Source organism: Halyomorpha halys, unplaced genomic scaffold (genome assembly GCF_000696795.3).
Source record: "Halyomorpha halys isolate HHAL.00 unplaced genomic scaffold, Hhal_1.1 Scaffold467.1, whole genome shotgun sequence".
Lineage (NCBI taxonomy): Eukaryota > Metazoa > Arthropoda > Insecta > Hemiptera > Pentatomidae > Halyomorpha > Halyomorpha halys.
The window spans coordinates 320,421-337,109 of NW_027114004.1; the positions used below are offsets into that span (position 1 = coordinate 320,421).

Sequence of the window (16,689 nt, forward strand, 5' to 3'; positions counted from 1 at the left end):
TATTTATTTTTTTTTAAAATTATTTTTCTATTTTTTTTTTTATTTTTCTATTTTTTATTTATTTATTTATTTTATTTTATTTTATTTTTTACTTTTATCATCCCATAGGCGTTGATGACCAGAGGGTTTTACGCCTTTAAGCAACAATCAACAACAACTAACATTTTGTGAATTTATTTTGTCAAATATCATAAAAACTACTACTCCTACAAAGATAAACAATAAACTATTTTATAGTAACTTTAACTAGCTTTAATTTCACTGTTGCCAGACATCTGTACGTTTTATGGTCTCTGCAATAATGTTTTTCATAAATCAAACTTATTATCCGAACAACTATAAATCAATTTATTTTAGCAAATATCTTGAAAACTACTATTCCTATGAAGATAAAGATCATATACTACTCTATAATAAATTACACTAGCTTTAATTTGAGTGTTAATAGATATCTATACGTCACATAGTCCTGAGATATAGATTTCTCGAAATAAATTCACCAACTACTAATCTTACAGTACATTTTTATAAAATGTTGTTTTTTAAAAAGCTATATCTCCGGAACCATTGAACATAAATATTTATGTTAGGGCTAATTTTTCAGCAAATTTACTTTACTTCAAATATATAGTACTTTACTCTTAGATATTCTAGTTTTGTTGGTAATTTTAAAGATATAGAGCTCCGAATGAAAAATTTATTGTTTTTTAACGTCTTGAAACAGCCGCCATTTATTATTGCCCCAACCTATACTTGGTAGACTCATCAATTTTTACTAGTAATTATGCACTATTTTCATAATGTAATAAAAAATTGGTGTGAAATAACTGTTTTTTTTTTCTTCTCGGCTAGATCACAAATAAGTAAAATATATTTTATTAATGCCAACATTTTGGCCAGAATTTCTTCTCTTGATCAGGTCTAAGAACAAAAACTTAAATTTCATGTTATTCTTTATTTATTTTTATTCACTATTAGTTTAAACGTCGGCACTAAATAATATATTTTATTTATTTCTGTTCTTCACTGACCGTACCCATACTCATCTCCTTATTAATGTTTTTATGTTAAGCTCATGTAATTGTATAAAAAATAATAGTCGGTAGAAATATATTTTACAATTAGATTAAAACATTAAAATCATAGATATGAAGAATTCAATGTATATAAAGTTTTTTTTTTATGTGGATACATCCTATCACTATTAATGTAATAAATATTGAAATAAACAACATTACCCTATTTAATCATAATTCAAGTTTATTGTATCAAAATTGTATATTGGTAATTATTGAGGTATCTCCTTATACTTGTGTACAAACTGAGTGTTGTGTAACATCTTCTTTCTGCACCTCTTTTGCTGAAGGAAGCCTAAATCTGTACACGATTTGTTTCAGGAAAGAACAACCTACGATTGACCAAATGAAGGTTCTTGTTGGGCTATGATATTCAACAATTAAGCGACGGCGATGGTCGCTTAGTTGGACAAAAAACAAAAATTAGACATTGGGAATATAGTTGAGAGTACTAAGTGAATATTTAAAGTTTCTATTTGGACACTCAATTATATTTCCTAGGTTTGATTTTTTCGATTCTTACTTTGTGACCAAAGCCATCGCCCAGTCGTACTATCTTTGTCCAGTCAGGGCATGGCCTTACGCATGGTCCTTGAGAAAGGATGATAATATAACCTCAAAACAGAATCACCATATAGTTGATTTTATGGAAGTTTATTATCCGTAGGGAACAACTTTACAAGGCAATGAGTAAAGTCGAAATCCACTAATCCTAAAAGTGATATACACACCGTGAGAGAAGTGAAATGGATCATGCAAATTGGCAAAACAAGATCTTACGTGTTCTCCACGTATAGAGGATTGAGGCTGGCAGTACATTAATTGGCCTGTCTCCTCAATGGTTTAACTCTCGAAAATATCATTAGAGATTGTGATATAAGTTGGTGGCACATTAGTGGCTGTTGTAGTTAAGGCGTCTCCTTAGCAACCTCATAACTGCAAAAGCGCAAAGTGACGGGAAACTGTGGTCCTGGGAACCGGAACCTCACGCAAGATAAAAAGAGGGGACTGGCCACCATACAGAGATTGGCTCTGCTGAGGGTCACGAAGAGCTACAGAACGGTGTCGCATAAGGCGGTGGAGGTGATGGCCGGAGCGATACCCCCGGACCTCATCCTCAAGGAGGATTTCGTCAAGTACGAAGTAAAGTGGCAGGGGCAGATAGCGCTACCGGAGGGACTTCGAGACCCCGAACCTATGGAAAAAGATGTTGCGGGAGGATTATATTGAAGGATGGAATGGACGGTGGATGGCAAGCCAGAAGGGCGTCACTCTGAGGAAGTTCTTTCTTATCGTTCATACAAGACTGAGAGCGGAGTGGGTCTGTCGAGATTATTGGGTCTCGCAGATCCTGACGAGACATGATGGGTTCCGGGGAAAGCTGCAAAGCTTTGTGAAGAACATCGACCCCCGGTGCCCTACATGTGGAGTCCCTGAAACTGCAGAGCATGAAGTGTTGGATTGTAGGACACGGGACACGGTTGAACACCAATAAATAAATATTTTTTGATAATTATAAAATTGGTAAAATAAATAAAATTGATAATTATTAGTAGCAGTGACATGCGTAATCCAAGCACACTGCCTCACCGCTGCCGAATCCCGTATGCCAGAAATGGCGAGGAAGGGGGGAAAAAACAAAAAAAAAGTGACAGGAAACTGCCATTTTTGTGCAAAAACCTCTAAATTCTTTAAATCTTCTGTATTTCTCCTGAATTCCTATGATATTTAGAAAGCTGAATACAATGGAATGCGTTTATTTTAATTTTATCATTTTGATGATATTTTCAGGAATAATAATATTGTTTTCCTATTAATAAAATGTTAATGTTAAATATTTTTCTAAGGTTATTTTTCTTTTTAATAAGGATTATTCTTTATTTCCATTTATAATTCATTCTGAGTAATTATTAATCAATTAGTTTAATTACAATTACTAATTAATGTCTTGTTATTGAACAGCAATGTTTTTTCAAGTTCATTTTTTTGTACATATTTTAACATAATTTCTTTAAAATTTTATTCATATACTATATAATAAATACATATTTAAGTAACTTTTTTTATGTTATAAAGTTACTAATTAATTAGTAATTTATATTGTTGAATAATACAAAATTTATAAATACATATTATTTGGATATTTTTTAAATATTTGACAATTTATTAGCGCATATTTATGTACATATCTCGGATTTTTTAGCATATAAAAATGCTATCCCTAATTATAACCAATAACCAAGAGAATCATTTTGTCTCAGCAATTTAAACAATAAAATAAAATAATGTATTGTTTAACAAATGTTCATATATTTATAATAATTTTCTGATATTGATAACAAATATTCAACATAATTTATTCTAAAGTTTTTTTTCATTCTCAGTGAACATCGTATTTGAGAGGAAAAAGAATCAAGAAACATGCAAAATTAGAACTCCAAGATTCTGCGCCTGAGCTTCAGTAGAATCGTAACGAGTCAATTCACTGCCACATTCTTCCCTTGACCTAGCGACGACCTCACCAACTTTATCATGGCCTCACTAGAAGAGCCAAGAAACAAAGTAAAAGTCCTCAAACTATCCTTATTTTTTTTTAATTTCTTTTAGTAAGTGCCGAAGCAATTAATATGTTGAATTTTAGGAGGAAAAAAAATAAAAATCATATTTTTTTTTATCAAGCTTATCTTCGAAAAAGAACTTTTTGACATAGATTTGTTCTTTGACACTTTAAACTTATATTTTAAACGTGAGGGGAAGATGGTCGGGTATGCGGTGAGTAAAGATACACAAATAAGTAAAACTTATTTATTTGTGTCGACGTTTCGATCTAAATTTCAGACCTTCATCTCGGCTGAAAAAAAAAAAAAGAAACCAGATAACGACCTCAATTCAGAGTAAAATAAAAATAAAATAATAACAAACAACCTTAGAAATATACATAATAACAAATTAAGAAGATAGTAGTTGGTACCAATAGAAAATTTTTATTTATGTATTGCTATTCACAACTATACATTATGATACATTTAGTGAATTTAATCTCAGTCATAATGGAGTGATACTGGAGTTTAGAGAAACTACCCATTGGTAGCACTCTAATGACGTTTTACATTAGCAGATCTCATGGCTATCTTCTTTTTTTGGCGCCTCGGAGGATTGTCAAGAATGGAAGAGGAAGCAAGGTTAGAAACTAGTGGGTTTGGTTGGTTAGGGAGTTTATAATAGAAGGAATGCTATCTGGTCCGGGCTATATCGGTTACATATGGAACATTAAGGTCTTTATGGATGATTTTATTTATGACAAAGTAAAGACCATTGAGGATTTTACGAAGGGTTTTGGATACGAGATGTATTAGAAGGTTTAGTGGAGCCCTAAAGTTCAACTCCGCATGTCCTGATTGGCCTTGTTACAGTCCTGTAGATCAATGTTTTGTAATGAATTGGAAGTTTAGACCGTTTGCTGTAATAGTCGAAATCGGCGTGCAGTTTCCTGTCTTTTCAATCTTGTATGAGGATTCCAAGTTAGTCGTTTGTCCAGATGTAGTCCAAGGTAGCGGATCTGTTCGACAGGGGGTAAGATCAACATTAATAAATGAGACTTTAGGGCATTCGGACGACGAGGGGTAAAGGTGATTTGACGGAATTTATTCCGTAGAATAAAAAATAACATATTGTGGAGGTAAAAATTATTCAAAACGAAACATTGATTAGGTATTATCAACATTATGTATAATTTTTACCTCTATAATATTATATTTTATCTTCTATTACTATCACTACTATCTACCTCATTTATTACTATGTAGATCTCCTAGTTTGTTATCATTTTCTTTTTATTGTCTGAATTAAGGTGGTTAGCTCGCTTTTTTTTTTTCAGTTCTGCTGAAGGCCGAAACATCGGCATAAATGAATAATTTGTATTTATTGGTGTATCTTTATTGACCACACCTCCGGACCAACCTCTCCTCATATCAATCAACAGTCAATTGACAACACATTTTATTTTATGGATACAACTAGAGAAATAACACCAATAACTTTCCAGAACATCACCTCTCTAACAAACAAGTATTCAATCAATATTATTTAAAAAATATATAAGAAATAGTAAAGCAGGGAGTACAATGGACTGGAAATTTAGCTTTGAGGTTCGTTATATCGGCATTTGTGGAAAAACCCTATTAAAAAAAAAAAAAAAAAGACAGCTCTTTTCTCTTTTTTCTCTTTTTTACCTGTTCTTTCATGTTCCATGCTCTCTTCTTCTACTTTGAAAAGAACATACCTAAGTCTCTTCCAGGAAACATTCATTATATACAAAAGTACATGTGCCCTTTATTCAGGCTTTGTGGAATTAAGTCTTTCCTGTGCATTCAGGTATTTTTTAATGATTTTAGCTTTAGAATCTAATAAGAATATCATTAATTAAACATATTCATATTAATTATTATAGTAATGTTGATATTAAAGTTTTTCGGAATATAAACATAACCCAGAAGTGATTAACGATTCAGCTAATAAGCCAGGATATAAATCGGGAGATTTTTTATTTTAGCTAGTTTCTGATCGCATGCAAGTTTTTCACTAATATTTTCAATACAGTTTTGGGAATGAACGCATAATATTGGATGTAACATTTTGTTCTTTATTTTTTAACCCATTTATGAGAATATTTTTTTTTTAAGACTACTTTTTATTTATTTATAGATATTACAATCTGCCACACAGTTGTGGGCAATAGTGATGAATGATCTCATACATACTAAAATTTAAAAAAAAAACTCTCTTAAAATATATATAAACAGAAGAATAAACAAAATGAACATAATCAAACTATCTGTATGAAAAATAAATAAAATAACATAATGATAAAATAATATAGTCTATAGTCATGAAAATATTAAAGCTGCGTACTTCAAAAACGAGTGAACATATCTCAGTCAAATTTTACTTTTTTACTATTATATACAAATAGAACAACTTTCCCAGATTTTGAAAAAATATGTGCTGGAAAACTTCAAAAGTGTGTTGAATGACTGGAATTTAAAGTTCAATTGTGAGAAATCTACACATTGTAAAAAAATAAAATAAAATAAATAACATAAATGTAAGTACTTTTCTTATCTTCATCTTGATGTAAAGTCCCCTTTTGCATAAAATACTTAGTTTCATAAACCGAAAACAGAAAAAATAAAATAAATAAAAACGTAATTTTATTTATTTATTTATTTTTTATTTAATGTAATTTACAACTGTACAAAATAATACAATAAGTAAATATGTTTTATGTTTCATATATACTTGAAAATTTTGGGAGGGAACCACCCATTGGTGGTACTTCAAACATTAATTTAAATTAGAAGGTCCCGTGGCCATGTTCTTTTTAGACGCCTCGGAGGATTATCAGGGATTGTTAAGGATGAAAGATTAAGAATTAATGGGTTAGGATGGTAAAGGAGTTTGGAATGAAAAGACGCATATCTGTTTTGGGCCAATTCTGCAACGAATGGGATGTTAAGGTCTTTGTGGATGAGTTTTAAAACGTTATTTTAAGTGGGATTTTCATAATTTTTTATATTTTCCGACTATTAACTAAATTTCTATCAAATAAATGCAGAAAATCAAAAGGGATGAGACAGTAAGTTTTTCAATAAAATCAATTGACTGGAAGTACGACTTAATAAAATCGATTTCTCAATTCTTTTTAATTTTCTCCAGAACGAGTGAAACGATTTTGATTATACTCGGTATGTTAATGTAGAATTAAATGGTGTTTAGTATCAGCTAGGTCTTATCTTCACTGAAATAGTTTAACAGGCGTTAAATGTCAAATTTTTAACTTGGCTTTCTCTAAAGTCATTTTGTTTATTATGATATGTGATTGACAAATGCAAAATTTTAGTTTGAATTTTTAATTCTCTCAGTAGAGAAGATGGATAGATTATTAAATGCTGTTAATGTCTCAATATTATAGAATTTCATGTATATTATGAATTCATAATATAAGTATATATATATTATTAAGCTTGTGTTTACGTGTAATGTTCATAACAGACTCAAAAAAAAAAAAAAAAAAATTGACTAACTATATTGGGTTTACCTGTGGTTTCCCATGAAAACTCCATCTGGGTTCAGCATTGGTATGATTTTAAATATAACGTTTTCTCTCAAAATAGCTGCATAAGGATGGCTGCTAACCAGGAAATCAATGATACCTGTAAAATTTGTTAATATGATTCTTCTAAACCAAACCACATCTACGATTTTATGTATATTTATTAACACTACGATCATTAATGCTGTCCACTTCACCTTGACAAACATAAGAAGCAGGTGACTCTCCAGGATGAACGCGACCTAGTATCACAATGCAATGGACTTTTCCGTTAGGCGACATATTCTTCGGGTGCGTTATAGTTAACAAGTCCACTCTTCTTTTTTGCTACAAAAGTTTTATTGAATACATTTGAGGATCAAAAATAAATTTAAAAGGTGGAAAAAGATTTAAAAATTAGTCTAACAAAAAAAAACTTATTAATTAATTGAATAATAAATTATTTAATCATTGATAGCGGAGAAAACATAATATTCGTTTATAATTAGAAGATTGGGAAAATCTAGGACAAAACCTTTTTTTTTTTTTTTTTTTTTTAATTTATTGATATTTACAACTGTATAAAAAATACCACAAGTAAATTTGATCATAATGACATAATGATATGATACAGGATGTAGAGAAACTACCCAGTAGTAGAACTCTAAAAACAGTTTACAATATAAGGTCACGAGGCCATCTTCTTTTCAGGTGCCTCGGAGGATTTCCAGGAATGGAAGAGGAAGCAAGGTTAGAAACTAGTGGGTTTGGGTGGTTAGGGAGTTTATTATGGAAGAAATAATATCAGGTTCGGGCTAGATCGGTTACATAAGGAACATTTAGGTCTTTATGGATGGTTCTATTAGTAACAAAATAAGGAGCATTGAAGATTTTACGAAGGATTTTGGATTGTAAAGATTGGATACGAGAGGAATTCAGGACAAAACCTAGATAAGCAAATGGCAGTAAATAACTAACCAGTCAACGTTTAACCAAATCTGATATTGGTCTAGGTGGCTTTGTTTGGTTTTTTTTTTATTAGGAAAGGGAACATTTTCAAAAAACAAGGGTAGGTCCATACTTCCTCTTATGTGGGATTCTTACCCATTAAAACCCCCTCTCAATACCTGTTCTTTTATTTTCAAGGGACCGCCGTTAATTACTTTATGGAGGGAAATGTCTGAGTCTGCTCCTATGTATCTTCTCTGTGACCGTCGTCGATTATATTTGTTCTTCCAGTTTAAAGGAGCTCTCCTACCCCTCTCCTCCACTCTCAACCACTTTAGGACATCTGAGATGAATTTTTTACTGCTGCCTTATGTTGTTCTCAGCGCCACATTTGGCTCACCAAATTTTCGTAAGTGATATTTATTCCACAAGTTAACGAACGCTATAGTATTTAACAGCTATTATTATAAACAGACTATCATTATAAACTATATAGTATAAACTATAGACATCTGGCACATTTCGACAGACACTGACCATAGAGGAAGTGACCTTTCCTTAGTATTCTATACCAATGTAAAAAAGCAAGGGTTGACACTTAGGCAGTTACAAGCTGTCATCTCACAATGGACTTGCATCAGTCTAACTATTTTATGTTTAATACATGTAAGTCAGTTGTCACGAGTCCTTAGGTCATTCCAATTTCTTGGAAGGCTGGCCACCCTGTTTCTATTCACGCCTTTTTCTTCCTCCCAGATATTTACTTCTAAATTTCATAGGCTCTCTAGGTCCCGCCTAGTCTCCTAAAATTATCCGATTGGTCAAAACCCCTTCTCCTATTTCACTATTCTTCCTACCCCCTCTTCTCAAGTGTTCATATATATTTCCTAGACTAGATAGCTAGTTAAGAAGATAGAGACTGAGTAACAGTAAGAGTAGCATGTAGTTCTTGTAAATATGTTGGAATAAAGTCAATTTAGTCTTCACTGATTTTTATGTTATGTAACTCACACAATGTCTCCAAGTCTTTTCTTTTTTCTTGTGTAAAAAAAAAGCAAACAAGAGTTCTACTGTTTTTTGACCACTAAGGACTCTGGTTATTCAGCAGTATTCTCTAATAGGGATCGGAAATGGTATGCTCTAAAGTACCCTTATTCAGTGAACAGCTGCATCACGTAACGATCCACCTCACCATGTAGGTTGTCGTACCACACGCCCACATCGAGCACGAAACTTTCGGTATCTGCTGCATTCCGGTGCTTGAAGTGACTTTGATGGTTTCTATTTTCTCCCTGCTCGTAACAGTCTTGTGGAGTTAAACTCCAACAGAAGATGGCCAATGGAATTATTATTCTGGTAGGCTAGGCTACTTCTTCAACATACTTCGTCACCATCACCACGGAAATATCGTCTGTGTGATCAGCCTTGCTTAAAAACAAAAGCTTATACTCAACTGAAATGGCGTATTTGAGGTTGTGCAGTACATTATTCCTCTCCGCCATTTTCCCTATAACTCAGGGTCGGTTATAGTGATTGGACTTTGACCTGGGATGATGTGACAGGTGGAATTCTAGCCACTATCTATGATTCCAAAAAAAAATTCATATGATTTCATTCTCAAGATCGTTCCATGTTCTATTTAGCTTGGAACGGTAGAAGTAGATTGGTCATCAGTGGCCACTTTTGAGATAGCATTAGTAAAATTATAGAATAAAAAATCTGTGATATATGTATATACCTATACACATATATAACGAATTAATTAGTTGTATTTTTCTCAGTATACTATGTATTCATGTATAATCGTGTGGATTAAGATAGGACGCTTAAGGATTCTGCCGTGTGCATTTTCCAGTTGTTCAGATATAGTTAACGTGATTTTAAACTGTAACTATTTTCTGCTACGTTCGTACTACCTTCCTTGTTCTTCAGTATATGTAAAACTGTTTTGGAGCTACACACTTATCTCTTCTTTTATGAACTGTCAATATGAGGTGTGTTCAGCATTTAGATGATACTATGATTTTTTAGTTCTGATAATGCTGCATATGCCACAACTTTGAATGGTTTTTATTTCAAGCAGTTTATTAAAGACCATTCTATTTTTATTTAGGGTTTCACAATATTTGTAATTTCTTCGAACGGATCTGGTCCCTTACTGCAACTGACAAGTTGCGAAACTGAGTCTGATCCCATTCATTTTTGCGGTAAATTGGTTCATTCATGCATTTTCATTCATTACAACTGCTAGGGGTTGTTACTATGGTCCTCCAAACCCTTGGACGTGCGTTCAGCACGTAAATTTACTATACATGTACATGAATGAAATAAAAATTAAATTACCTTTATTTTGTTATGAAAATTGATATTAATAATTTATTTTCAGTAAGTAGTATAACAAATATTCATTTATTTCACAAATATATAACATGCAAACAGGCTATAAATGATATATGTTGTATAAAAAAAAACTTCTCTAAAATTATTTGTATGTGAACAATTTTATAATGTGGTATATAAAAAAAGGTATTTTTAATGAATGATGTATACTTCCCTTTTCAGAGAAAGAGAATGGAAAATCATCACAAAACAATTAATGATCATTATTAGTTAATTAATATTTATTTTTCATGAGCTAATTCTAATTTTATCACAACAGAATAGATAAATAACGAGAAAAAAATTAACATTAATGATTTTAAAAAATGGTCTTAATACAAATAATAAAAGATATATTATTTTGACACTTATTTATTTAAATGTAACAATCGGTACACCATTGACAGCACAAAAATAACAAAAGTGGCACAATCTCGCCCCATTAAGTGAGCTTACTTTAATGTGTTCATAAATGGCTTATAAAACTCCACTGATATTAGCTCAGATTATAGGTGAATATAAATATAGTACTTAACGCTGCATAAAATTAATTCTTCATATTATGGGAATTAATAACAAGTTGTAGAAAAAGCGATGATATAATGAATTATTAAAAACAAAAAAATGTTATATAGAGTATTTTAGATGGAATTAGAAAAGTTCAATGACACTTGTTGATTTTTACAAATAATTCTTTTTTATTTTATATAATAATTTAGTTTATTTACTTTTGTCATATCCTAAATACACACAGGTGGAATTTGCCTATTAAATAAAAAGACAAATTGATTTAAGTACAAGATAAGAAAAACATATTATAAAAATTAATAATGAAATGAGAAATTCAAATAAAATGAAAAATCTTAGTGTACAAAAAAAAAAAAATTACTACCTCTTTATAATATAGCTAACTAAAAAAAAAACCTTAGTATATGTTTCAAATATACAAAGATAATAAACGATAAAAATAACTAACCAAAAATACAATCTATAAACTTTTCTGATGTGCACAAATATACTACTATACTACTACGCCATGGTAAATTGGAAAACTAATAGCTTTTATAACAAGCCTTCAGAGAGCACTTCTTTGATAACAATTCTCTATTGGCCCACTCGCACCGTAGGGCATTATCTCATTTTATTTTAAGGTGATAAAGTTTATTTAACATTACAGAAACGTCGGAGGCCTCCGAAAAAGACTTAGAAGGAAGGGAGCTTGAAAGAGGAATAACAACCAGGAGGAATTTCCGGAGATGTACCGAGGAAGAGGTTAGAACCTGAAAGGAGATCTGAAGGGGATGCTGGCAGAGAGACGACCGCACACTGCTGAATTACAACATGAGGGAGAAGAGCGGTGATCTGCCTATAATAGAGATAGGAGGACTGAGATGCCTTGTGAGCATCGGCAGTTCCAACAATATCATGTGCCGAGAAGCCCTCAAAAAGTTCTGTAGTGGAGAGAGGACACACCAGATTCAGGAATGTCAGTCACCCTAAATTCATTAATCACACTGAGTGGCCCTTATGTGGTTGAGGGGGAGGTGGAGATAGGGTTGACCCGGTGGGGATTTAGCAGGGAGAACTTGCCGGTACATAACGTAGGGAATACAAAATGATTGTGGAGTGTGACCTCCTACGGAAGGTGGGTGCTTGTAAAATGTACAAATGTCAACGACAGAGAAAAACCAAGGGCACACGGTTCGGAGCAATCAATCGGGTTGAGGACTGGAGACAGAGGCTCAAGAGGGAATATGAAGGGAATATATATGAATATTTTTTTTTTAAGGAGACATGCTCGGGGCAACCGTCTTGAGTTCACACTTAAACAAGATAAGGACAATTATGTGAAAGAGAGGAGATACCCGCAGGCGCTACGTCAACACATCCGGGAAGAGCTCAAATGTTTAAAACATAAAGGAATAATTATTGATAGTATATTCCCGTACAATAGTTCATTGTGGGTAGTAAAAAAGAAGTGCGCGCCTGCTGAAATTAGCGAAAAGTAAACGGTGGTGATAGATTACAGGAAGCTCAACGAGAATACCATTGATAAGAAGCATCCGATCCCCAGATTTGAAGACATTTTGGACAGGAAGAGCGGGGCAACGGTATTCAGCACATTGTATTTGAAGGCCGGATATCATCAACTTCAAATACACCCTAGGGATCAACATAAGACGGCATTCACATTCGAGAGGGACCACCACGAATTTACAAGAATGCCATTTGGACCCTTCTAAGCTTCCAGCGTCTAAGGGACGAATTTTGAAGAGGAATTGACGAATCTGTATGTTAAATTTATATGGATGATCTACTACTGTTCAGTAAGAACGTTGATGGACACGTGGAACATCTACACAGCGTTTATTAGTTTTTTGGGCCACGATTTCCAACGAGGGAGTGAAACCCGATGCAGATAAAGTCGCGGCTATACGGAAGATGTTCTTGCCCAGAGATGTGAAGGGAGTTCGGAGGTTGTTGGGAACTTTAAAGTATAACAGAAAATTTGTACGCCTGACGGAGATGGAGACCAGATACAAGCTACCGGAACGAGAGCTCTTGGGAATAGTGTGGGCTGTTGACCACTTTAGGCCCTATGTGTTTGGAAGAAGGTTTAAAGTAAAAACTGACCACAGCCCCCTGCAATGGGTGGGAAAGTTGAAAGAGTCGTCGGTCAGGATTATGCGTTGAAAGGAGGGACAGTATAATATGGAAATCGTATATAAACCTGGAAAAGAAAATGCTGTAACTGATTGGTTGTCACGTGCATCAACAATAAATGCAGTAGATGAGGAGGCTGGGGAAACGTCCGAAGTGATGAGACAGTCTCTTTGCGAATGGGCGCCTAGAGAGTAAGAACAGGATGAAGCTGAAGAAGATGATAGGAAAAAATCGTCGAATAACGAGAGTTCGGCAGAAGAAAGACCAGGAGACATCGAGTAAATAGAGGAAATAATTAACGACAAGAAGAGACAAATTATTTGGAAGACGAAAACCACCGGATTGCCAAAATTAAATATAGTGAGTTCGGGGGAAGTAAAATAAAGACGATCTGTTCACAGCCATGTGTGAAGAACGACCAGATCCGTAGGGCGTTGAATACTGCTTCGAAGGTTGGAGAATAGCATCACCTGTTCGTGGGGAATGAAACCGTTTTAGAGAAGAACAACTGGCTATGGGATGAACACATAGGAATGGACAGGACATTCGACCTTAGCAAACTGATGGGGAAACCCTTTTGGAAGACGAACAACAACGACAAGTCACCCTAGCGTGTCATTATGGTAAGACAAATCATCGCGGAATCCCTGAGACTATGCAGGCCTTAAAGAGAAGATACTTTTGAGGATGAGAAAGACTATTGGAGATTGTAGGAAGCTGCGAGGTTTTTTTACGCACTAAGTACGACAGACATCCGCCTAAAGGAAAACAGGAGAAGACACCTACTACAGATGCACTGCTGAAAGATTTACAAATTGACACATTTACATGGAAGGGGTACAAATGGGTGACCATGATTGACCTCTTCAGTAAGGTGGCAATGGCGCACTAGTTGCAGGACAGGTCTTCTGAAGCAGTATTGGCAGCTCTCCGCTTCTGGTTTTAATTCGACGGAGTTCCGGAGCGCATCTCATCAGATTTTGACAGAGAATTTGACAATGCTATGATTCGAAAGAAAATGAAGGACCTTGTTGTAATATGGCATGTCAACACACGTGAGCGATCAAAATTGGCACGATTGTATATAGAAAGTTGGGTTCTAATAGGGCTTAAGAGATACAGCCATACGAGGGCCCATTCAGGGTGATAATCATAAGGGAAAATAATATAGTAACTATAGAGAGTATTCGAGAACCTAAAAAGAGGAGAGCAGTCCATATTGAAGAGTTAAAATTTCCGGCAATGATAATATAGAGACTGGAGTGTTCTCATATCACCTCCACTTGAAATGTAGCTATTTATTATATTTTTTAATATTTTGTTTTAGTTTATTTGTAAGTTTTGTAATTTTTTTATTTTATGTTGTTCATCTCATTGTACCACGAATCTTTTTTCTTTATTTCTAAGTTTAATTTATGTATATAGCGTTTACTTTTGGTCTGCTTGTGAGTTTTTGTACAGTGGTATTGGTATGGGAATTTTTTTTTTATTGTAAACAGTTTTTCATATTTTTTTATGTATGTTATTATATTGTACAGTATACGTTTACGAGGATTGTTCGTTAATTGGCGGGGGGAGTTACAGTTCAAGCGTATTATTTCTTATACCCTTTTCCCTTTTTTAACATTTTGCGCTCGGCGATAGTCAAGTTTATATATAAACGTCTGAAGAAAATTAGTGTATCAATGTATATTTTATATTTGTTTGCTTACTTTTTTATTGGAAATAAATGAAATCGCTTTTACCAGTACTGGTATTTGTTGTTGAAGTCAGGATTATTTCTATATAATCCTCTAAAGTCTTCTTAGTAAGTTGAAAGAAAAATAAGCTCGGTATTTATTCTGACTGTCTTTTAATTTGGCCTCTTCACGTCAAAAAAATAATTTTTTATTTCTTTTTTCCAGATTTTTAATGAATTTTCTGAAATTTTAATATGGATGTCTGTAGAAAATGTAGTCAGAGCACCGACACTGATGGATGAATGCTTATCCCAAAAGGAAGTGACCTTACGCTAGGGAATAAACCAATCGTCGGTTAGTCACATATCGATTCAGGAGACGGGCAGGCAACCGTAGGCCCGGGCAAGCTCAGATAATGGCTACACCAACTAGAGATGACTGTTTCATTTAGCTTTCTACCTTAAGCCAGAGGTTCCAAACAAATATTCAATTTCGATATGAACTTCATTTGGCCAACACGTGGTGATTTTCAGCCGAACAATATGGAAACGCCTATATAAAGCGAATGCAACTTCATGCCACTAACCCACATCTCATATCATATAGCATAGAGTGGCCATAGTTGAGTTTTCACTGTAGTATGCAAATTGGAAAATCGCTGATCAATGAACGGTCTGGTTCAGAGACGAGCCATGGACTACTTTACATTCTCCAGATGGTCAGATGAGGTTGTGAAGACGCCCTGGAGAGCACTTTGCTGCCTATACTATTTCTTCGAGAATAGTGTTTAGAGGAGGATCGGTCGGCTTAAGTTAGAGGCGTAGGAAGCCCGCTCAGAAAGACATAATAAGCAGAGATTCAATGCAGAGAGGTATTTGATGGACATCCTGGAGAAATATGTGATACTGTTTGCACCATTTTTTAGGGAAAATTTTCTTTATCTCGGAGACAAAGAGAGACCGTATACCGCTGCTGTCGTGATTGAGAATTTCCAGCAAGTACGAAGTAATCTTCTACTCCTTCCTTAATCCAATACATCATAAGAGTAAGATACGTATCACAGTTCGGAATCAACTTCCAACGATTGTTGGTGAACTTAAAAACGCGATATTGAAAGAAAGGGATTTTTATTATTGGACATCCAGTCAATGCGACTGGAAGCTGTTAGAAGTAAGAGGTGGTGTAACAAGACAATGATGCTATAGGCACAAATATGAAAAAAATTAATTCCATCTTTGTAAATTAAAATTGCTTTTAACATGCCGTTAATATGTCAATGGAATTAGGTCCATGTTTCCATAAAATAGTCCTTCTTATAAATTAAATTATTTATATTAAAATTTAAATTAATTATATACTCCTAAATGAAATTATTTATACAATCCGATTAATTAGAGAATCAGACTTACAGTGTGGAGATTGAAGTTTATCCAGAGGTGTGACAAGTTAGCAGGATGGGTGTAACAGTGTCCCTTCAGTGCTTGGGAGTGAGATAATTTGTCCCTTTGATCAGGAACCCATTGACGGCCGAGGACAGGCTGTTTGAGTTCATTTGTTTGCCAATAGTGATCTATGGTCCAGTGAATGACACCCATTTCAGGCATTACAGCCACATTGTGCTTCTCACCCTTATTATTGCTTTCGGATTAAGTAATTATCAAATCATATTATTTTCAACACGTATTTATATGAAATTTAAATATTTTAGTATTAATTTATGATTATTCTAATTTACATAATGCCAAACAAACTGTTCTATGCTAGTACAAGATCCTAAAATGAGAAAAATAGCAGTTATTTTTATTTAAAACAATCCTCAGGCCACTGCTGATGTACGGCTGTGTAGTCTGGG

At 33.7% G+C, this 16,689-nt stretch overlaps 1 protein-coding gene across 1 annotated transcript in view; it reads right to left on the reverse strand.

Annotated features, from left to right (window-relative positions):
- The window catches only part of LOC106683113 (cytosolic carboxypeptidase 6), an 80,277-nt gene that overhangs the window by 36,647 nt on the left and 26,941 nt on the right, over positions 1-16,689 (reverse strand). The window contains exons 3-4 of the mRNA XM_067051258.1: positions 7,386-7,515; positions 7,174-7,288 (exon numbers count right to left, since the gene is read on the reverse strand). Of these exons, the coding sequence (XP_066907359.1) occupies positions 7,174-7,288; positions 7,386-7,515 (245 nt within the window). The remainder of the gene's footprint in view (positions 1-7,173; positions 7,289-7,385; positions 7,516-16,689) is intronic.